Source organism: Drosophila melanogaster, chromosome 2L (assembly GCF_000001215.4).
Source record: "Drosophila melanogaster chromosome 2L".
Lineage (NCBI taxonomy): Eukaryota > Metazoa > Arthropoda > Insecta > Diptera > Drosophilidae > Drosophila > Drosophila melanogaster.
The window spans coordinates 7,778,760-7,800,084 of NT_033779.5; the positions used below are offsets into that span (position 1 = coordinate 7,778,760).

At 43.3% G+C, this 21,325-nt stretch overlaps 6 protein-coding genes and 1 long non-coding RNA gene across 12 annotated transcripts; 4 read left to right on the forward strand and 3 right to left on the reverse strand.

Annotated features, from left to right (window-relative positions):
• The first annotated feature begins 1,325 nt into the window (after positions 1-1,325).
• On the forward strand, positions 1,326-2,656 carry Uro (Urate oxidase). The gene is made up of 2 exons (NM_057431.3): positions 1,326-1,932; positions 2,002-2,656. The coding sequence occupies exons 1-2, from the start codon at positions 1,359-1,361 to the stop codon at positions 2,484-2,486; spliced, it is 1,059 nt and encodes a 352-aa protein (NP_476779.1). The 5' UTR covers positions 1,326-1,358; the 3' UTR covers positions 2,487-2,656.
• A 49-nt stretch (positions 2,657-2,705) lies between these two features.
• CG7164 (uncharacterized protein) lies at positions 2,706-4,001 on the forward strand. Of its 2 annotated transcripts, none has more exons than NM_001298787.1 (2): positions 2,706-3,092; positions 3,153-4,001. In NM_001298787.1, the coding sequence occupies exons 1-2, from the start codon at positions 2,876-2,878 to the stop codon at positions 3,779-3,781; spliced, it is 846 nt and encodes a 281-aa protein (NP_001285716.1). In that variant the 5' UTR covers positions 2,706-2,875; the 3' UTR covers positions 3,782-4,001. The 2 variants fall into 2 exon arrangements, with proteins under 2 accessions (NP_001285716.1, NP_609147.1); NM_135303.3 differs by having other exon boundaries at positions 3,153-3,791.
• Positions 4,002-4,105: 104 nt separating this feature from the next.
• Positions 4,106-7,302, forward strand: Brd7-9 (Bromodomain containing 7/9). Its single transcript, NM_135304.3, has 4 exons — positions 4,106-4,289; positions 4,540-5,162; positions 5,216-6,881; positions 6,942-7,302. Exons 1-4 carry the CDS (start codon positions 4,232-4,234, stop codon positions 7,178-7,180), a joined length of 2,586 nt encoding a protein of 861 aa, NP_609148.1. The 5' UTR covers positions 4,106-4,231; the 3' UTR covers positions 7,181-7,302.
• Positions 7,303-7,400: 98 nt separating this feature from the next.
• Positions 7,401-11,798, reverse strand: CG7149 (uncharacterized protein). 3 transcript variants are annotated; one of them, NM_001298788.1, is made up of 9 exons: positions 11,263-11,798; positions 9,640-9,708; positions 9,392-9,578; positions 9,075-9,331; positions 8,854-9,008; positions 8,613-8,793; positions 8,336-8,545; positions 8,231-8,272; positions 7,401-7,665 (listed from the first exon to the last, which is right to left on the reverse strand). In NM_001298788.1, the coding sequence occupies exons 1-9, from the start codon at positions 11,317-11,319 to the stop codon at positions 7,579-7,581; spliced, it is 1,245 nt and encodes a 414-aa protein (NP_001285717.1). In that variant the 5' UTR covers positions 11,320-11,798; the 3' UTR covers positions 7,401-7,578. The 3 variants fall into 3 exon arrangements, with proteins under 3 accessions (NP_001285717.1, NP_001285718.1, NP_609149.3); NM_001298789.1 differs by having other exon boundaries at positions 7,942-8,272; NM_135305.4 differs by having other exon boundaries at positions 7,401-8,272.
• Positions 11,799-12,415: 617 nt separating this feature from the next.
• Positions 12,416-17,200, reverse strand: LKRSDH (Lysine ketoglutarate reductase/saccharopine dehydrogenase). 2 transcript variants are annotated; one of them, NM_001298790.1, is made up of 8 exons: positions 17,016-17,200; positions 16,751-16,894; positions 15,833-16,009; positions 15,389-15,767; positions 14,750-15,324; positions 13,416-14,571; positions 13,180-13,356; positions 12,416-13,117 (listed from the first exon to the last, which is right to left on the reverse strand). In NM_001298790.1, exons 1-8 carry the CDS (start codon positions 17,073-17,075, stop codon positions 12,999-13,001), a joined length of 2,787 nt encoding a protein of 928 aa, NP_001285719.1. In that variant the 5' UTR covers positions 17,076-17,200; the 3' UTR covers positions 12,416-12,998. The 2 variants fall into 2 exon arrangements, with proteins under 2 accessions (NP_001285719.1, NP_609150.2); NM_135306.3 differs by having other exon boundaries at positions 12,647-13,117.
• On the forward strand, positions 17,090-17,501 carry lncRNA:CR44825 (long non-coding RNA:CR44825). Its single transcript, NR_124138.1, has one exon. It is a non-coding gene; the product is annotated as a long non-coding RNA:CR44825 (long non-coding RNA).
• Positions 17,502-17,554: 53 nt separating this feature from the next.
• Positions 17,555-21,299, reverse strand: Herp (Homocysteine-induced endoplasmic reticulum protein). Of its 2 annotated transcripts, none has more exons than NM_135307.3 (4): positions 20,550-21,299; positions 19,404-19,864; positions 18,638-18,973; positions 17,555-18,567 (listed from the first exon to the last, which is right to left on the reverse strand). In NM_135307.3, the coding sequence occupies exons 1-4, from the start codon at positions 20,751-20,753 to the stop codon at positions 18,171-18,173; spliced, it is 1,398 nt and encodes a 465-aa protein (NP_609151.2). In that variant the 5' UTR covers positions 20,754-21,299; the 3' UTR covers positions 17,555-18,170. The 2 variants fall into 2 exon arrangements, with proteins under 2 accessions (NP_609151.2, NP_723316.1); NM_164772.2 differs by having other exon boundaries at positions 17,787-18,567; positions 20,550-21,088.
• Positions 21,300-21,325: the final 26 nt, after the last annotated feature.

Genomic DNA, 21,325 nt, shown 5'->3' on the forward strand with positions numbered 1-21,325 from the left:
CAGAGTATGTATGAGATTAAACTGGATTAGCACTAAGCCACAGCTTCTGTAGATAGAAATTTTATGCAGAGAGTAGATTATTTGGCTGCTGAGCAATTTGACCACCACAAGATAGCAGAGAACATCTGACATTTTCTATATCCATATAATAAAACTGACTTAACACTAAGCTGAAGTGGTATGTTTAAATCCTCCAGCTAATAAATCGAGACTAAACGCCCTATCTTATAGTGATATATAATAGTATCTATATGTGTATTGTCATTTACTGTTTATGAGTATTTGAAAAAACCATTCTATATTTTATAGGTTAGTTAATAAATATTTTGATATACATATGTAGATTGGCTCACACGTACTTATGACCCACTACATAATAAAATTGTTTTGTTTTTTAATAGAATAATGGTTTATAAAAAGTTTAGACTCACACGGAAATGATAAACTCTTTGCAAATACAGCTTTCATTTTATTACAAATTGCACTCTTTCAGATCTGCAGTTGCTATGCCAACCTTTTATTCCCTTTACTAAAAGGGTATACTAGGCTTACTGAACAGTATGTAACTGGTAAAGTAAAGCGTTTCCGATTCTATAAATTATATATCTAAACTTTTGATCAGTCGAATCCATCTGAACACATTCTGTCACATTAGATTATTCCAGAAACTCAACTTAAACATGTGTATTTTTTAAGACCATTATCAAGGATATTAAAAATGGTCTCCTAAAATTTAATAAACAAAAGTGTCACATCAAATTTAAGACGTAAATTAATATTTTTTTTCTATGGTGAAATAATTGTTATTTTCCAATGTTGTGAAATAATAAATGTATCTTTTCAACGCACACATTTTCAAGGTTTTAATAATAATAGTGACTCGTGCGTGAATAAGAGAGAAATTAAGATTTTAAAAAAGAATAAAATTCAGAGATGTGATCTGTAAAAATTATTTACCAATTTTCATTTACCCCCGAAAGTGATGCTAATGGTTAAAACGGCATTTGCGACTTATCTCCTACGTAATATTGCAAAAATAAGGATTTGGTTAGATGAGTGTGAAGTAAACAAGATGCAAAGTTTTGGAGATAGAAAACATAGCCTTGAGTCTTGGTCATGTTTACTTGGCACCAGGCCGCGATTATCAGCGCTACTAGTCGTAATTTGAGTTAGACCTTTAATACTCTAAGTGAGAGTGATGATATACGATTTCCCAGCCACTTGCTTTCTACGAAATGCGCTAAAAAAAATCCCTAACTACACAAAGATTTGTGTTGTTATCCAGGTGTTCTGATATAAAAGGCGGCAAGGAAATTGATGGCATCATCAGTATCAAAGTGAGAGTGATTGCAGTCACAATGTTTGCCACGCCCCTCAGACAGCCAGCTGCGGCTAACCACCAGACCCCAAAGAATTCCGCCGGCATGGATGAGCATGGTAAGCCGTATCAGTACGAGATTACCGATCACGGATACGGCAAGGATGCGGTCAAGGTGCTGCATGTCAGCCGCAACGGACCCGTGCACGCCATCCAGGAATTCGAGGTGGGCACTCACCTGAAGTTGTACAGCAAAAAGGATTACTACCAGGGCAACAACTCGGACATCGTGGCCACCGATTCGCAGAAGAACACCGTCTATTTGCTGGCGAAAAAGCATGGCATTGAAAGTCCCGAGAAGTTTGCTCTGCTCCTGGCCAGGCACTTTATTAACAAATACTCGCACGTGGAGGAGGCGCACGTTCATGTGGAGGCGTATCCCTGGCAGCGAGTTTGCCAGGAGGAGACCAGGACCAACGTCAATGGGAAGTGCGAGAACGGAGTCCAAGGGAACTGCGACTTCAGCTCCATTGACAACAGATCACTGCACAATCACGCTTTTATATTCACGCCCACCGCTCTTCACTACTGCGATGTGGTTATAAGGAGAACAGGTTAAGTCAAACATAACTAAAGCAATAATATTTAAAACTACTAAATTATCACCTCCTTTACTGTTTTAGATCCCAAACAAACGGTCATCACGGGCATCAAGGGTCTCCGGGTGCTGAAGACGACCCAATCCTCGTTCGTGAACTTCGTGAACGATGAGTTCAGATCTCTGCCAGATCAGTATGATCGCATCTTTAGCACCGTGGTGGATTGCTCCTGGGAGTACTCCGATACCGAGAACTTGGACTTCCTCAGGGCCTGGCAAACGGTCAAAAACATAATCATTCGTAACTTTGCTGGCGATCCGCAGGTGGGCGTGTCCTCGCCCTCCGTTCAGCACACCCTGTATCTGAGTGAAAGACAGGTCCTGGATGTCCTGCCGCAGGTGTCGGTCATTTCGATGACCATGCCAAACAAGCACTACTTCAACTTCGATACGAAGCCCTTCCAGAAGATTGCACCCGGCGACAACAATGAAGTTTTCATCCCAGTGGACAAGCCACATGGCACCATCTATGCCCAATTGGCCCGGAAGAACATCAATAGTCACCTGTAGATCGATCTCTGATGTAGTAAATCTAAATCAATCTAAATCAATTTAGCCAATTCATAATTGCATGCGGCGAAGTTATATATGTATTTTAAATTATTTAAGCAAACGAATCATATGCTGCGTTCTTCTTATTTAAACAATAATAAACTAATAAAAAATAAAGTGTAAAAATGAATAAATCGATTGCAAAACCATATTTCGAGATCACCCTTGCCTTGGCTGAATAAATCCAAATTATATCAGAACTATTTTCTAAAATCCTAAAATGAGGCATCGTTCATAAAAAAAAATATATAAAATAAATTCCACAATTTTCGACCACTTTGGCAGTCAAAATTCGCAATCTAAATTCGAAATTAGCAAATAACCATTTAGCCACAAACAGCGTGACCATGACCAATCGACTGGCCTTGCACCACATCCTGACCACCCAGCTGCGAAGGGACTGGGAACAGGAGGAGAGCGCCAAGACCAGGCTGTCGCAGCTGTCCAGGAGGGACAGGATCAAGGCCTCGCTAAGATCGAGTCAGTTGCCAGGACGTTACCTGTTGCCCGACACCAGAAAGACCTACGACAATATGGTGGCCAATATTCACTCGACCATGAAGTGTAAGCTGTTGTGCTAAAAACTAACCAGAAACTTTCAAAACCAATCAATCATTTACTTAGCGGTACGAGCACCACGAAGACCACGGCCAACGGGGCCGCTGCCCACATCTGGAACTCCGAATCCAGTACCAGTAGTTGCACCACCACTGCCATCGAAACTGGTGTCCAAGCAACCGCAACGCAAGTCGGCGGGGCGCATCAAGGGTGGCGGCAACTCTTCGAAGGCGGACAGTGGCCATGGCATTGCCATCAAATCATTGGCGAAGGTCAAGGCCTGCATCAACCAGAAGCAGAAGAGATCGCGTGGCTTTGAGCAGCACAATCGCATCCGTGAAGTCATCCAACAGAAGAAAGTGCTGGAGACCATGTTGCAGCAGCACAAGAAGCTGCAAAGCGATCGACACACCATAGCGATGGATATCCAGCGAATGCGTGCCGATCTGGACAGGATTCGCAACAAGCTGGACACCTCGCTGCAGAGCCTCAACTCGACGCGCACCCTATTCAGTGCCGCCAACAAGGCGAGTCTCAGGAAGTCGACCGCCCTGCAGAAGCCGACGCAAAACATGGTGACCTCCACCAATCGCCGCTCGGGTGGCAAACGAAAGGCCCGGACCGTTGCCATTCCGATGAACCGGCAAAGTGTGCTGACCAACAAGGCCCCTATTCTCAAACGAAAAGTTCGGTGAAATGCAAAGTAAAAAATGAGAAAAAAAAATGATTTAAACTTCGGCAAAAAAAAAATTATTTTCAAAATAAGGCATAAACTACAATAATTGTTCTTTTCAGTAAAGTATTCTTTCACTTTACAAGCATAAGTACATAGAAAAATTTACTGATAAAATCTGTTACTGTTTAAATCTTTGACATTATAAAATAAATTTAAATTAACAAATTTACAATTTAATTAACAATTTTTTAGTTTAAATTCAAAGCCGTAAAAATCGATATGTTATCAATTGCTTTTAGTGTTGGAAAGCAAATGGCTAATATCAGCGAGACGTCTTACAATTCTCTGGACAAAAGGAACGGTCACACTGCTCATGGCGTCTGTTTTTCGCCAGCGGATTTTTGTTTTTAATTATTTTGCTTACCATTTTCACCGATTTGCCTAATTGTTCGACAACTGGGAGCCTAAGATGGGCTCCTCCAAGAAGCACAAGAAAAACAAGTCGGAGCGACGCGAGAAATATGAAGGTGAGTGAAATGAAAGTGCTGTGTCTACGTGAGCCCCTGTTGCCATAGGCCATCTCGCTCACACATTTTGCCGCTTGTTTTTGAGCATGCCTACACTTAGAAAAAAATGGGTGTACATTATTTGTCACAATTAATACAAAATGCATGGTTAGAAATAATCTACGCGTCTAAAGGCAGTAATAATACTATTCAGCACCCATTATAATACCTATACCTTATATAACCTGGCTTTCTCCTATATATATTATAGAATACAGTCAGCACCAGGACCCGGCTCAGCTGCAACGAGGTCTAAAGCTTATCCTTAAGGTGGGCTCGAATGCCACGCCGGAGTACAGTGCCAATTCGCCAATGGTGGACGGAGGACCGCCCACAGCAGCCGAGGCCATGATGTCGCCAGTCCCCGAGGAACTTCAAGATCACCAGGGTCATCGCGAGCGCCACAAAAAGTCAAAGAAAAAAAAGAAGAAGAAGGATCGCGAGAAGAAGCACAAACACCACAAGGAGAAACGGCACAGGAGCAGAGATAGACATCGGGACGCTGGATCGGACGAAGATATGATGGCCGGCGCTGACGATGCCGCTTGCAGTGGATTCGCCCCATCGTCTGTCGCTCCACCGGCCGCCGATCCCGATTCCAGCCAAGATGGATTTAGCTTTATGGACGATGATCAATCACAACCGCTGCCAGAGAATATTTTGTTCTTCGCCGGCATCACCACGGATAACTCGCCATCAAACTGCCCCGTAACAAAGCCAATAGCTCCACGCAAGCTGGATGATATTCTGATGGGCTCTTCGCCCAACTCGTCGTCGTTGCAATCTTCCTCCCTGGGTTTAATAGGCAGCAGTCCCACCAAGCCACTGCCCGACGTAAGTTACATTACCATATGGCCAAGTTCATTACTACATTCAATGCATTTTAGCTTTTAATACCTTCACCGTCGACGCCAGGAGGAGCCAACTCCCTTAATGCCCTTACACCGAAGGCTCTCGAGGCGCCAAAGACGCCCAGTAGTTCCAGTGAGTCGGGTAGAGAGCCACGGAGCTGTGTGCTCAAGCTAAAGCAGCAGAAATCGCCGTTAAACAAACTTCTGGAGCACCTGTTGCGCTTCCTGGAGAAGCGGGATCCCCATCAGTTCTTCGCTTGGCCGGTGACCGATGACATGGCGCCCGGTTACTCTTCAATAATCAGCAGACCCATGGACTTCTCCACTATGCGACAGAAAATTGATGATCACGAGTATACCGCTTTAACCGAGTTCACTGATGACTTTAAGCTGATGTGCGAAAATGCCATCAAGTACAACCACGTGGATACGGTTTATAACAAGGCAGCTAAACGTCTACTCCAAGTTGGAATGAAACATCTGCAACCTGAGAACCTCATGAGAAGCCTGAAACCACTATCTGGTTATATGAGGGAGCTTACAGCCAGAGAACTTGGCTTTGAGTTAAGTTCGAACGATATGTCAAGGGAAAATAACGATTCGGCGGATGAAGGAGCTTCAACGGGAGCGGAAGAGCCACGCACTCCCGCTCAGCTGGAGGAGGAGGAGCGTAAGCGAACACTTCGTTTGGAGAATGCACCCAAAACACATTTCGAGCCTTATGTAGACGATTTAACGGGCGAAGAGATCCTGGCGCAAGTGCAAAATGCTGCGCAACAGGCCAAACAAAGAGTGAACGCCAAGAAAAATGCCCACAAGATGGGTTTCCTGCGTCAAATGAAGGATGGCACCACCACCCTGAATCTGGTGATCAAAGAGGAAAACGAGGGTCCTGAAAGGGTAGTAACAATTGGTGATCTAGTTGGCAAACTGCAAAAGGGAAGCGCACAGCTACAGACGCGACAGGTTGACAAAAGGAATGCCGTGCGGACAGTGAAATCCTTAAACTACGGAGCATTTGCCAGCTTTGCGCCCACCTTTGATTCGCGCTTTTCCACGCTGAGTGCCGAAGAAACGCAATTGGTTTTGCGTACGTATGGAGATGCCTCCAGTGCGGAATATGCGGAGAGCATCTTACAATTCACCAAAGACTCTAACTACGGGACCACAATTGCAAATGGTTTGCTGGATATTCTTACCAACGGAGAGCACAGTAAATCCCTGGATGAACTATACAACATGCAGCTTCATTCATACGAGCAGCGTGAGATTGAAAAGTGTTTTGAACAGGAGGAGGAAACTTCCAGCCAGCAGGAAACCACCGCCCAAATTGAGCAAGAATATGAAAAATACAAAAACACACATGTGGACTTCAAGGGATTGCAGTCTCTTGGTGAACTTGGCATCGATGTGAGCTTCCTAGACGGCATGGAGGCTGAAATGAAGAGCTACGAGCTTAATCGGCGCATGCACGAGCATCTTAGTCAAAACTTGACGCTAATCGAGAAGCTGCGAGTGGCGCAGCACGATCGTTTGTCACAGCCTTTGCCGAATCACCTGGGTCTGGTGCAGCCCGCCGGTCAGGAGGAGATCCAAACCGCCCAGCAATTGACGCAGCAGATCAGCGATTTGGCTAAGAAGTTGCCGCCTTCCGCCATCGCCGATCCCTATGCCTTGCGAAAAGCTATGGGCATGTCCTATGGTAAGTCCATATGCAAATATGATTATTTTGCTCATTTATTAATAACTTTATTGTGTTTAGCTGGCTTGCCGCCACCTCGACCCGTCTCTCCGCGCGTCCAGCTGCCTGAGCTGCTCCAACAGCCGGTGGCCCTGCCACAGTTGCAACCTGTGGCCATGGAGATCGACGAGTCTGATGAACAGCATGGCGGTGGAGATCTGGAGAACGAACTGCGCGAGTTCCTCGAGAGCGGATCTGGCCTCCATTCTGCCAATCCGGCGGATGACAACAGCATTGTTGCTCAGCTGTTGCTGAACTAGGAGATCGGGAAATCTCCAAGACGCGCGCTATGTTTATAATGTAAGATAAAGAAATTTCTCTAAATTATTTTCATATATTCAATGCGTTGGCACTCTAAATAAAAATTAAGCTAATATTAAAGAATCACATGCTTTGCTGTCTTGGAAAAGTTATATATAAAAGGAAAATTATTTGTTATTTTCAAAGTTGTTATTTTCAAAGAAAGATTCAATTGAAATTACCTAGCAAATACGATCTGAGATCGATCAAGTATTAATTTATTGAACTTTCTTTTTAACAATTATATTTTCGTTTCAATTTCGAGCTTAAGCCTAAACACACTTTCAATTTGTCTTAACTAAACTAGGTAACGATTTAAAGTTTAAACACAACACAATTGCAAAAGAAGCGGCCATAGCTAGACTTCTTCGACGTTTTCCGTAGGTTTGGCGTCCTCAACAACATCCTGCAGCTCTTCCTCAGCGGCGACAGTCTGTTTCGTGATCTACAGAAAATTACAATACGATGGGCGGTACAGTGAACATAGCCTTTGCATTATCATAGGTTAACAACTTCATTCAGTAGCTGTCTTCAGGCACATAATACTTATCGGATCATGCAGTTAGCAGCGCTGCTATGTATATGTATATCAACATGCTGGTTAAAAACGTATCCGACGATAATTCTTTCATGCATTTAGCCTAGGTTTATCGTACTATATAATAAGTTCTTAGACTATGATTAGGATTTGGATAACATAATATCTTCGTATGGACTTTACCACATTAGAAACCGCGTATGGCGAGTATCGGTTTAGTGTTTTGATTTGAGTATGGACCACTTAGAACCTAGACATTAGGCGAGGGCTAAATGTTTGGAACCCATTTATATATATATGTATATATACTATATATCACAAGATGGTTGATTTTGGTTGTCCCCGGTTTTTGATGTGATTTTTGTTAGTGAGCGATTTAGTTTCAATGGCTTTTCAACGGTTTGATTTTGTTATTGTTCTGCAGAAGTGGTTGAGTTATATCTGAACCCGATTGGCTGCTAGATTTTCTTACTTTGAAGCAGCGAATGTGAAAGTGGTCGCACATCTCAGAAACCTAAAAGAAATTAAAATTTTAAAATCCCAAAATGTAGAAATATTTAATGATAGGATATCTTACCACGCCGTAGCCGTAGTGCCAGTGAGCTAAAGTTGAGAAAATGGTTAGACCATAGAGTATCCATCGTTCGGTGTCCGATGTCAGATCTGAGTCGAAGACCTGCTGGTAGTAGGGAAAACAGCAGACTCCTACTGTGGCGGCCAGTGGCCACATGAGCACATTGAAGGCATCGCAACGCGTGTCCGACATTTGGGCCACTATCAGTCGGCACTACAGATCGCAATTTGAAAGATTCATTACTTTTGAAACCCATTGCGATAATCACTTCAGTACTTACTGCAATATTTGAAAATATCGTGCCATAGAGTATCCATAAAATGCGTGGCTCCTTGTTAATCACATCGTTTCGCGAAAAAAACGACCAGACTACAGTGATCACAAAAAGCCAAACGAAGGCGAAAAATGGTCGCAGCATTTCCCACATGGGTCGCATTTTTCCAGTCTTGTTTTTATAGGAACTAAAGCCAAAGCATAGTTAAATAGACAGCGCAAACTTAAAGGTAGGTATATAAGCTCACAGATAGATATTTCTAGCAATAATCGGATGACTGCTGACCATGCCGGAACCAATTAGAACGAACTCAAACATATTCGCCATGGTGAAACCATATATGCTAAAGCGATACATCTCAGGACCAAAGACGGTTGCCACAAACAGCATGCCACTAACTCCCTGAAAACAAAATCAAAATATTAAAATCCGAAAAAAAGGAATTTAAAGTATAATTGAATTACATACCCACATGGTAAAGTCGTAACCCCAGGGCAAGAACATAACACCCGTATTGTACTTTTCCACGTGCGTTAAATAGAAGTTGAGAAATACGTTCCAGATCACAAAGAACATACGAATCGGTGGCAAGTCGTGTGTGCCGAATAAGGAGAATAGGTAAATGGGTATCAGGGCAGCTGAATAGGAGTCCAATCCATGATCGAATAGCTCTCCCAGAGGTCCACTCGTTCCAGTTCTTCGAGCCTGCTTGCCATCCATGCCATCTGACAATGAAATAACATTGTAGTATAGCTATAGTTGATATCTCTGCTCACCCAACTCACCCAAGTTGTAGTAAATGAGTATATTTATGGCCGCCACTGTCCAAACCCAGGCGGGCACCGTATTTCCTGTCTCTGAATTGGCTGCTTCGAAACCCCAATCATAGTAAGCTATCAGGATAAAGTTGACGACAGTCATGAGAAAGCCCACGAAGGTCAAAACGTTGGGCGCCAGCCATTTGGGAACAAACTAGAGAACCAAATGTGACTTTAAATATATACAAATATTGTTGAAAGCTTTTATAGAATACCTTCACACAGTAGTTCCAAAAAGGGTGCATCACATAGACGCTGAGGAAGCTCGTGTCTATACTGCTGTACTACGGAATAAATAATAAGATATTGATTAAAAACATTTATTCACTCAAATGTTCCAACCATAGACATCTATCCACAAGTTGAAAGTTAATCTACAAGTTAAAACTGAGTGATTAGTTTTCAATTTATATTTTGTCAAGGGAAAATAAATTACTTTGAACCTGACCAAATTTTTCCTATCACGCTGGGTACAACTTTATTTAAGGAAGATTTGATAAGATATCGATTTATACCGCTGCGCACTACATGTTGTTATAGAGTAAAAGGGTATGTTGTATTTCTTAAATGTATGTTACACCCAAAAAAAATCTTATGTTCGTTATGATCAGGACCTGAATATGGACAAGGATTACCGAATGGATCCACCAGTGTTGATAACAACGTTGATATCGTAGTAACTTAAGATTTAAAGAGTTTTGAAAATTAACATGCATGTCCTTTTATTTTCAAGTTTTGATAGTATTATTTGATAGTCGAGACAATTGAGTGTAGCATTTACATACTTTCCCTTTAATTAAGTCTTTTATGGTCTAGATTTGTTTTCTATTTTACCGAGAACTCTGAGACTATTCTTGAGCGCCCTACTTTGCCCCGTTTATGAAGCTTGTTCATCTTATTGTCTTTGCATGTTGTAATCTTTACAAGTACAAATTCCACTATTGATAGCAACCAACTCATCCTACCGAATCCGCACTATCTATCTACATATGTACATGTAGAAGTATAAATATTTCCAAAGCTACAGCACATGGTTCCGTGACAGTTCAATGCCTTCTTTAAATGAACGTTTGCGAAACATTTGTTTAGTCTGGTTATCATTTAATTGATGACCTACACTAGTAAAACTATAAACTATAAAATTTTGATAGTATAAAATTTCGACACATAGTAAACGGTTTCAGTTGGTCGGGATCAAACGAAATGTTGCCTAATCTGCCAGGCGAAGCAACCGGAACTAGGAAAAATCGTAATCCGATAATAGAAGCTTGTTACACGTTGGGAAAAGATTTTCAAGTTGATAAGAATAATATTTTAAAAGTATAATGGAACCTAAAAATGTTGTTGATAATAATGAACATGATAACTATTGAGTAACCTACAAATTTAATTACTACCAATTAGAGTATTTAAGCATAACTTATTTTAGTCATGTAACGAAAGAGATCTTTCGAAGAAAAATTCAAAATTCTAAAGTGGAGCCAAAACAAATATGCCCCGCACCTTACAGATTTCAGTAAATCGTTAAAAAGTAAAAATGGAACATTTAACCACCTAAGCCTGAGCATAAGTTTTTCAAAACCGATAACCGATTGAGGATCAGTTAAGAATTGAGGACAGTAGACTTGATTCGAATGCCACTAAAGTTTTCTGTGGTAAAATCAAACGTCGCGAGGAAACTGGGTTAAATCGATAATGTAGTTGATTCCATTTTCGTGTGATTTGTTTAGAACTTAATAACAATTGACCGAACTGTGGATGGGGGTTTCCCGATTGGTACATTGATTTTCACCACCCACTGGGGTGGGTGCCGTGCTCCCCTTTTCAAAAGAACTCACCTTGTAACGCTCGAAGCCCCTCAAATGAGCCTCCGACAAGTAGCGCATGCAACCCATTTTGTAATTTCAATTTTTCAACTATTCTAATATGTTTTTGCTGTACCACCAAGTGGGTGGCGGCGGCAAGTGATAACAGCGGGAGCGGCAAAGCGGCGACTGGGGGAGTTTGCACTTGGATCGGAAGTGTGATTAGCGCGTATCGGCTTGACCTTTGCTACGGGTCAGTTGGCTAGTTCGGCATATTGTATAACATCTGCGGATCTACACAGATATGTAGGCGATTTACGGATTCGTTCACACGCGGGAGGCTCGCGAGAAGCGGAATGCGGTTGGCTAAATTAAATAATCGGTTTGTCCGCCGCTCTCCAGAACACGCAACACGCAAACAACAGTTACTCCTACTGCACTCGTACAACTGGCGAAGAAGAAGAACCGGACGAAGAGACGAGCACGCAGACGTATATACGACCGCCCCAAAAGATGAAGAGAACACACACGTACTTTATTCCGGACGGACCGGCGTCTGAATGGGAACTGCGGACGCGGACTTATCAGGCCCGATGGCCCAGCGCTTAATTCGCGACGTCGACCGCGACTTGGGTTCCACAACAACGAATCCCAGTGCGCACCGCACACCAGTCATGCTCATTTGGCGGTTTTTTGGAATTGATCCGGGTTTCCCCAGTCCCCTCCGCCGGATGTTCTCTTCACGAACTATGAATTTTCCATGTTTCCGTTATTGCGTTTATAGCACTTAGAAAGTTTTAGAAAAAAACGTTTTTTAAAAGTAAAAATTTTCGTGTATTATTAAAGTGGAATCTAGCAAATTTCATGCAGAGAACAATTTCCCAATCCTCAAATCAGACCCCAGATAAGAAACATCTTTAAAAGAAAACCTTTTACTTACCGCAGAAGTAAATGTACATTACTTGTTTAACTACGTGTAATTGGCATCACTAGCCCGCACAATCTTATCTGCAAAAAAGATTGTGTGTGTGCTTTGCATTGAATGAATGTGAATTAAAATTTGTAAAACGCGAGATTGCGCGCTCCCACTCCATGGGCAACTAAATTGCTGCCCGGCAGAGAGGTTATCAGTCTCGGGCTCCACATTTTCCACAGTAATTCCAGGGAGATGTGTGGCCTGTTTGTTGTTTATTACAATTATAAACGTTAATGACCGCCTCGCAAACGGATCCAATCGGATCACCAAAGATGTTTTATGCCGCACTAAATATAGATTGAAATCGGGTTTCTTCATTTAAAATTAGTTCAAGTTCGGATGATAACCCTTCGCAGATCGGGTTGCCAGGCGCTACAGGGACAATCGAACGGAAATCGAATCTTAAAGATTAAATCGCACGGAAAATTGGAATACACGTTTATGATCATAATCAATGTTGTATATTCCAGGCCTTCTATATCTTTAAATACAATCCACTTATACAGTATTATTATTTTCCATAAATATTTAATCACTTACAATCAGGCTCGTAGTGAATTCACGTTAAGGAAACATGTTTCACAATTTGGACAACGACTTCAACTTGTTTACGTACGTCAAGTAGCTCTAGTTATAAAACTTATTTCAGTATTATGATAACGTAATGACACTCTTATCAAACAACGAAATACCCGAGCGATAAAACAAGAAGTATCACCCGACGCGGTGGGCAGTCAAAAAAGTAATATTAATGAAGACTTAAGCCTATTTTCTCGGGATCAGTTAAGATCACTTAATTTAGCCATCTGGAGGTTTCCGTGGCAGTCAGACCCTCGGAGCGCAGACGTTGCAGCATGGGACGATAAATGTCGGGAGTGAAGGGCAGCAGGACGCCGCGTTCCTGGATCTCACCTGAAATGGGATGATTTGGAATTATTTAAACGGCTTTTAAGAGTACTGATAAGGGAACCCACCGTCTAGGATCATTTTGGCTGCGATGGCAGCCGGCTTGCCCACAGTCATCGCCATGGCGGAGTGACCCTGGGGCTGTCCGTAGACCACAAAATTGATTCCACGCTCCTCACGACGACCATCGGGCCAACGGATGCCAACTTCATGGCGCAGCACCACCAGGTCGCGTTCATCCCGCTCTGTAAATGAATAGTATGATTAATTATAAAATCAGTTTAGAATTAAATGGTTAACCCACCGAAGGCAAGTCTCTTCGAGAGATAGTGACTAAGCGTATCCAGCGGAGTGTTGAGCTTCACCACAGGAGTATCATCCAGCAGACCCAAGCTCTCGATGCCGTCCACATCTCCAATGCGCTCAGTCAGCTTCTGCTTGAGGTTCTCGTAGAAGATGGTCGAGTCCGACATGCCCATTAGATGGATCACCAGCTGGCGCCACGTGACATCCGGCCCACTGGGATGTAGCAATGCATGTGGCTCCGGATCGATAAGTCCCAAGAGCTGCATAGGCTTAATCGATTCCGAAAAGCCCTTATAACGTATGGTTCCACGAAGCAAAGTGTGCACATCCCTGCCTAAGCCGTAAAGGTTGCCGTATTTGGTGGAATCCCTGTTGGGGAAACCCTCCAGGGCGAATCCTGGCAGGAAATCCAAGCTGCGAGGACTTGACATGAGTTCCCCACCTCCAGAAATCTCCACAATTTGTCCCTGACTCAGATATTTTGCAGCGGAAAGTGTGTTGAGAAGTACTCCCCTGGGTGACCAAGAGAACTTATATCTTAGGGCATTATTGGAATGCTCCGGTGCAGGCAGACCGCCACAATAGCTCACGAAGGACTCGACAACTGCTCCCTTGTCCTGCACCTCGTGGATGCACTCCAGTGCCAGAAGGTGATCGATACCAGGATCCAAGCCCACCTCGTTCATGATGGTCACACCCTTGGCCTTGGCCTCCTCGTGCAAACCGGAGATCTCGTCGTTCAGATAACTTGCGGTAACCATGTGGGTGCCCTCTGCCACGCAATAACGTGCCACCATGCCATGGAGACTGTAGGGCAGCAGGGAAACTACTACATCTGCCCTGCCGCACAGCTCCTGCAGATGACCAGTGCTCTCGTTCACATCCAGATAGACGCTGTCCACTCCAGCATACTGCTGAGCCAGGCGATCGGCTTCCTCCTTGACCTGCGAGCAAACCGTTATGCTGACGTCCTTTTCGCGATGAAGCCACTCTACGAGTGGAGCGGACACCATGCCAGCTCCCAGAACCAAGACCTTCTTGTCAGACTCCGAACTTCCCTCCATCTTGTGGCGCGATCTGTGGCTTTGCGACTCTCGGAGCTCCTGAATATACTGGAAGCCCTCCGTCAGCTGACCGTTGCTGGCGATAATAGCCTGAAAACGAGCAAAGAGAAACGGAATTTATTAGCTGATAACAGATGCTGATAACAAGGCATGATGCACATTGGTTTAGGTTAAGAAAACAACTCTTCAAAGCGTAAGTTACAATATAAATCATTAACTTTAGGTAAATTTATAAATGTAATATAAAGGTAAGGCAAAGTGAACTCACCGACTGAATGGGGTATGAGAAGTTCTCCTCTGCCAACGGCTTCTTGGCATCGCTCTTTATAATATCATGAACATGAGGAGCCAACAGCTCTCCAAACAAATCCGTCGATTCTCTGGGCAATTGTGTAGGCATATTATCAATCGAACAGACTAAAACTCCGGGTCCCTTAAAGCTCTTGGTATCCTTATTCCTGTCCGCATCGTACAAGCAGAATGGAGTGTCGATGGTGGTGCACTCGTTCATAAACTCAATGGAGCCACCGGGATCAGCGGAAATGTCGCAAATGGCCAGCATGCGATGTGGCAAAGCCGGACTACCCTTGCTCGTCGGCAGCCAGGGAGTGTTTGCCGGACGTAGCAGATTCTTGGCATCCGGAATGCTGATCAACTTGGGACTGCCTACGGCCCAGTAGATGCCGTTAACAATAACCGATGCGTACGGAGCTATCTTCGTGCTAAAGGTGGAGATGTATCGTTCGGGGAACTCATCGTATTCCTTGGCATCAAATCCGCCGCCCTCACGACGCTCCAGATGATCCGATCGGCTCACCTCGCAGCCGTAAAGCTTATTTTGATCTAACGTTAAATACAAATTGTAGTTCATTCAGAATTAACTAATGCAGGATTCCACTTGACTCACTTCCATGTTCGGCCACCTTGCGTAGCATCTCCGGTGGAACATACTCAATGGGCAGCTCGGAGAACACCTCCTGGGCACCTTGGGAAACATTTCCAGAGCCAGTGAACACAAATGTAAGTGGTCCAATGGACTTGGGCATCATGCCAAGCGAGATCTCGTAGCCACAATCCCGGATTGCCTGGCGAGCCATCGAGGAATTGCGATAGTTATGAGCGGGTCCAATGTGCATGAATGGTGTATGATGTCCCAGGGCCAAAAGACGCAGTCCAATGCCGTGCAGGATGTTCACCATGCCAGCCACTCCGGCATATTTGCCAAAGGCCACCTGTCGTGCTCCGCGTTCGTCGATGATTCGCTCATAGTCGATGAGCCGAATTTTCTATGGATAAAACAGTGGCAATATAATATGAAAAACTTCATTTAACTCTTATGTGTGATAGGAACCTTCTCCAAAATAGCATCCAAAAGCGGCATATTTGATTCCTGCGCTTTAATCGTGTGCGAAAAGAAGCAGTAGGTCTTCCCAGGAATCAGTGCATCTATGGGCACCTGTTTCACTCCGAATATCACCGAAGCATCACTGATGTCCTCCTGAATATGAGCTCCAGCCTGCATGTAGGCCTGTTCCGGAAAAACAAATCAACTCAATGTTATTATTTGTTTTTATTTAGTTAAGTGCCCCGCTTATCTATTCTATTCATCCTGCTACGTGGTAATCTTTACAATGCATCAGGCGAAAGATGATGATTGTACTATACACGTGTGAAACATTTAATCCCCTTGCCCCTCAACTTAATTAAATCTGATTAGGTTTTCTAATTTTTTCCAGTACCATTTGCTAATCGTTTTGTAATTGCATTTACTGTTGGGGTGTGTCAGTGGGGTACTTTAAATTAAGTGCTTTACCTTCTTCAAAAATTATTTTAGTTAGTTTAGTTCTTTCTCACGTGACCCTTTGAAAATGTTATCAACTCTAAAAATCACCTTAATACATTATATAGATTCCTTGAAATCATTGCTGCAAACGATAAGCTTTGCTTCCCATTGTTTTTCCTCTCCTCGTCGTTTGTTTTGTACTCGATTTCAAGGCCGGGCCAATTGCCAAATTTAGAGCTCCATGGAGGCTTATCATCCGAGTTTATATTTATGATGCAGCACTTGGGGGGCGTGTGTGCCTCCATACCATATAAATACCATACTATGCTACCTATACACGCGTACTTGTTGCCCTGACGACTACCGACCGATATGATTTCCATGGGCGATTAGCCCTGCAGACTCAATAAATCCGTTGCCAACTGGCCATGGAAAGTTACAACCTATGGATAATGTGACGAAATTTTAATTTCAAATTGAGCTCACCTGCATGGGGTAGGCACGACGATTGGACGGCTGCACTATGACCTTGACATTCTGCTTGACCAACTTCTGGACGTGGGTTGGTCCAAACGGAGCTCGTCGCTCCCACACCGACTGATCCTCTCGCCGAATGGCAATCACTCGACTCTGAAAGAGCAAAAGATTGGGATATTTATTTAGTATATATATTTTAAAAATTAATATCTTTTACATTCGTATGAATGCGATTATTCAATGTGGCTGCAATTGGGGAGTTGAATCAACTCACATGACGTTGTCTGGTGAACGGATGCGCGATTGTTGCGCGCAGTTGAATCACTCGCCACATGTTTCGGCAGCTTTGTGGGATCAGTTCGAGCAGATGAAGTGCGAATTTAATTGTAACCGTTGTGCTTATTCTTGGCCTGAGTGGAATGATCCGATCCGTTGGCTCCGAGCTCTGGTACTCTTCTAAAGGCATCGATGGAGGCAGTCAGCGAAACAGCCTCTAATCAGCAGTTGGACCCAGTCGTAAATCCAGCGATAAGCCGTGCTCTCCATGCATCTCATCGCAGCTAAAAGAAACCAATTTTGTGCGTTAGCTGGGCAAAAAGAGCGAGCTGCTGGTGATTGTCACTTACCCGTGAGGGAATCCGGATCTCCGTTCGATTTTCGGCTGAAAATTTTCCACTTTGATAAGAGAAGTTTCTAAGAATTAAGAGAATCGTCCGGGGAAAATTCCTCAAGCGCTGTTTACACAATGCAATTCTTATACAAATTTTCGGGAAAAAACCGATTATTTCCTTATTGAATCATTCAAAATTGTTTAAAATAATAACATTTTAAATTTTAAAAATATATTTTTTAATAGTCAATATGTGTCTATGCATATGTTCATATGTCTATATGTTATTAAATTAAAGATTCTTTTAAGATTTTAAAAACAATGCCAATGATGTTGAAAACATTTAAAAACAGTATGTTCTTCATTTAAATCGTAGATATATTTTTTATAGATAAAATTGCACCTTGTAAACACCACTTTTCGATTTCGGTTTTTGGTGTTAAAGCATACGTTTTATTTTAATTGCATCTTGGTTTCATAGGTTCGTCTCTAGCACAGATTGCAGTGCAGATTATAAACATTCTACTATTCACATCAAAAACAGAGTACGTTCTTAGATATCTAAAATTCTACGAGCTATTGAGGCAGCAGTCACCATGTTGTAACTTGGCTAACACTCGGAAATAAATATACATGATTATTACAGCTAGTAAAACAAATTGTTTGTTTTTGCTACATTCTCAGGTATGCACAAAACTCAAAAGGAAAACGGAATAACAGTTTGATTATGGGAGTTTTAAAAGAGGAAAGCCGTAAAGCTGTAAAGCTGGTTTGTGGATGGTCAAACACGTCCCTCTGTATAACGTACAGTTCGATCCTCTAGAGCGCCGGCGCCTCGGGCAGCAGCGAGGTGAAGAACGTGATGACAAAGGTGCGCACAACGGAAATCACAGAATTATTGGCATTTGGTGGTTCCACAGCTTCCGCGGAAACGTCAGTCGGTTCTGGATTAGCAGCGGATGCTGGAGCAACGGGAGCCCCAGCCGGAGGTGCATCGATTGCATCTTGTTCACCAGCAGCAGCAGGTCCAGCCGCTGGCACTGCACCAGGCTCATTGGCCGCCTGGGGATCGTTGTTCTCCCGCTGCACGGCCGCATCCATCATGCGCTGAATTTGCTGCACTGCAGCAAAGGCGGCCGCATCGCCAGCATTATTGTTACGATTTATGTTGTTATTGTTCCGCTCGCGGCGACGTCGAAGGACACCAATGTGATATCTAACAAACAATTATAATTTCAATATATGTGTAAACTTTTCAATTCGAATCAAAGAGGAAATGTACTTACAGATAAATCGCACCCGCGATGAGCACCACCAGTAAACAACGCAGCGCTGAGGAGTTAAAGTACAGGACAGTCACAAAAATGGCCAATCGCGTAAAGCTAAAGAAACTATCCAGCCAGTCGTGCATTTCCGGTTCCTCCTGAATGTTGGGAAAATTTCTGTTCTGCGGCGCTCCATTAATCTGAGGATCAGCAGGTACCTGTGCCGCTGGGGCAGCAGCTGCTCCTGCCACTTGTTGTACCTCCCCGAAGTTTCGCCCAGCAATCAGTGGGACTGAGGGCAACAGGGGTTGAGTCGGTGGCGGCAAGCCAGATTGGTTCGAACCGGGCAACGTAGAACTGTGGGTATAATATAAGATTGTTGTGTAAGAATCATAGCATTCAATATTATAGAAAATAATTGTTCGTTTACATGCAAAACTTAATTGCGCACAATAAATTCTTCGGGAGCGACCCCAAAATTATATTATTTAACTGTAATCGTGGCCATACAAGTATACTACAATTTTAGCACGCCTGATAACCAAAATAATAAAAAGATTATAAATAATCAAGAAACAACTTTAAAAATGCTAAAACAGCATTTTGATCTCACTTGAATAATAAAGTACCTCTTAAGAGTGACTAAATACAAGTGTTTCTCCTTCTGAGAAAAATAAAATGTATTCGCTATCGAGCTCTGTGTAATTTGATTCGCTCGCTTCTGATATCAGTGAATTAATTGTTGGATCAAGTGTGTTCCTTTAGCCTTCTGGTTCTGTTCACTTACCGTAGAGTCAACTGCTGCATGTACTGCGCGTAAGCCTGCTGCATCCAGGCGTTGTAGATGAGCGCCTGCTGCTGGAACAAAGCATGGGGACTGGCACTGGCATTGGCAGCAGGTGCTGCTCCCTGGCTCTGCTGCCAGAAGTGTGTCCAGGGATTGGCCAAACCGATGTCACCCGTCACGTGTGGTCCAGCGTTGCCCTGCTGTGCCTGCTGCTGATGTGGAGCATGACGTTGTCGCAGCTCATTTGCATTCCCAGTGACCTCGGGCCCAGCTGGAACCGCATCCTTCTGCGGAACAGTGGGGGCTTTGGCAGCCGGCCTTATCACTTGCTTGCTGGCACACACCAAGTGAAATATGTGGTGCTGTTGGTAGACATCCTTGTAGCTGCGTATCACCTCAGATATCTTTTGGGAGTCATCTAATAGCTTGCCCGAGTAAATAAGTTTCTGGTCCTGGATTAACTACAGAAAAAATGGAAAGAAATAGTTATAGTGGTCAAAACATAAAACATAAAATTTCACATTATAGGTATTCAGAGGGAACCTAGAGATAACTCATTGTTGCTTTTACCTCCGCGCGAAATTTATACTATCAAACAGTGCCTAAATCTATTTATTTGCACACTCCAAGAGATAACAACTTGTACTTGTCAGTTGACTTTATGGAAATGATACTTGAAACTAAATAAATTTTTATAAATTCTACTTGATTTGCTCTGGAAATAAAGAGTGCTAATGTATTTTTTCTGCCTGCAATGATCTGAATCTTTAGTATATATCAGTGATATTGATATGTGGGATGTACATATGTACATAAAAAACTTGGCACATGAGTGGAGCGTGAATATGTCCAAAAATCTTATCACTTTCTAACCGTAACCAAATTAATCCCAGTTCCCAGTTCCGACCCATCGATTTGGCATAGACCAAGTGCATGACGCAAGTGCATGACGGCGACTATAATTTAGAGGAGCAATCCACTGACGTGTACTTGCGACTAAGACGCAAATAGCTTTGGGAACCGACACACCTATGAATCCTAAACGAAGATGATAAACAATAACAAACTTCTCGATAAGATAATGGGGCTCCTGGCCAGTTTTCTACCTATACGATAACAAGGGGGGGAACCAACTCGATAACCCACCGGTTTGCCAGGATAGATAAGAGATAGGTGCTTCTTCAGCCTCTGGACCGTCCAGCAGAGATCGGAGTCCACATTGAGATCCTCATACTGCTGGTTGGACGACTTGATGAGCAGCCGGACACTGGTTTCCGGATTCTTTTGACGGGTGGCGGCATCGCAGCCCGCGGCTGTTGCGGCTGCGGGTGGGGCGGCGTTCTCCTCCATCTGGCTGACCCCGCGAATCGGAGAACTTTCTATTGCTAATTAATGACCGCGATACGAAGATCGGTGATGGGTTTTTGCTGCGCTAGCGGGGACACTTTTTACGCAGCCACTGTTTCTCACTTCCTACTCCGCTCTGCTCTCTGCGTATTTTCGAGAAATAGTTTATTCTGAATTTGACATTTAATTTGGTATTATGCTATTGTTTGGTTTTCAACAGCTGTTCGTTCTGTGGTGTTTTGCTCGCAGCACAGAGTTATTGATTATGAAACGCAGTAAACGTTCCGCAGTTGATCAAAAACTACTCTTCATTTGGTTCTGACCTGTGGCAAGTGATGAGCGTCGGTCACAGGGCTGCCGCGAGTAGCAGGTATTTTTAAGTCGCAGGTTGCACAAACAGCTGAGAATTGATTTTCCAAAGTGTGTGGGATGTGGCAATTTAAGTACACAGTTGGAAAATATTAAAGTCGTTGCTCAAACACTTGGTTTTAGTGTTTTTAGAATTTATTCCTTTGAAAAATATACGGTATCTAGTTATTTGCAGTTGTGGATTTTGCTCATCACTGACAGCAACA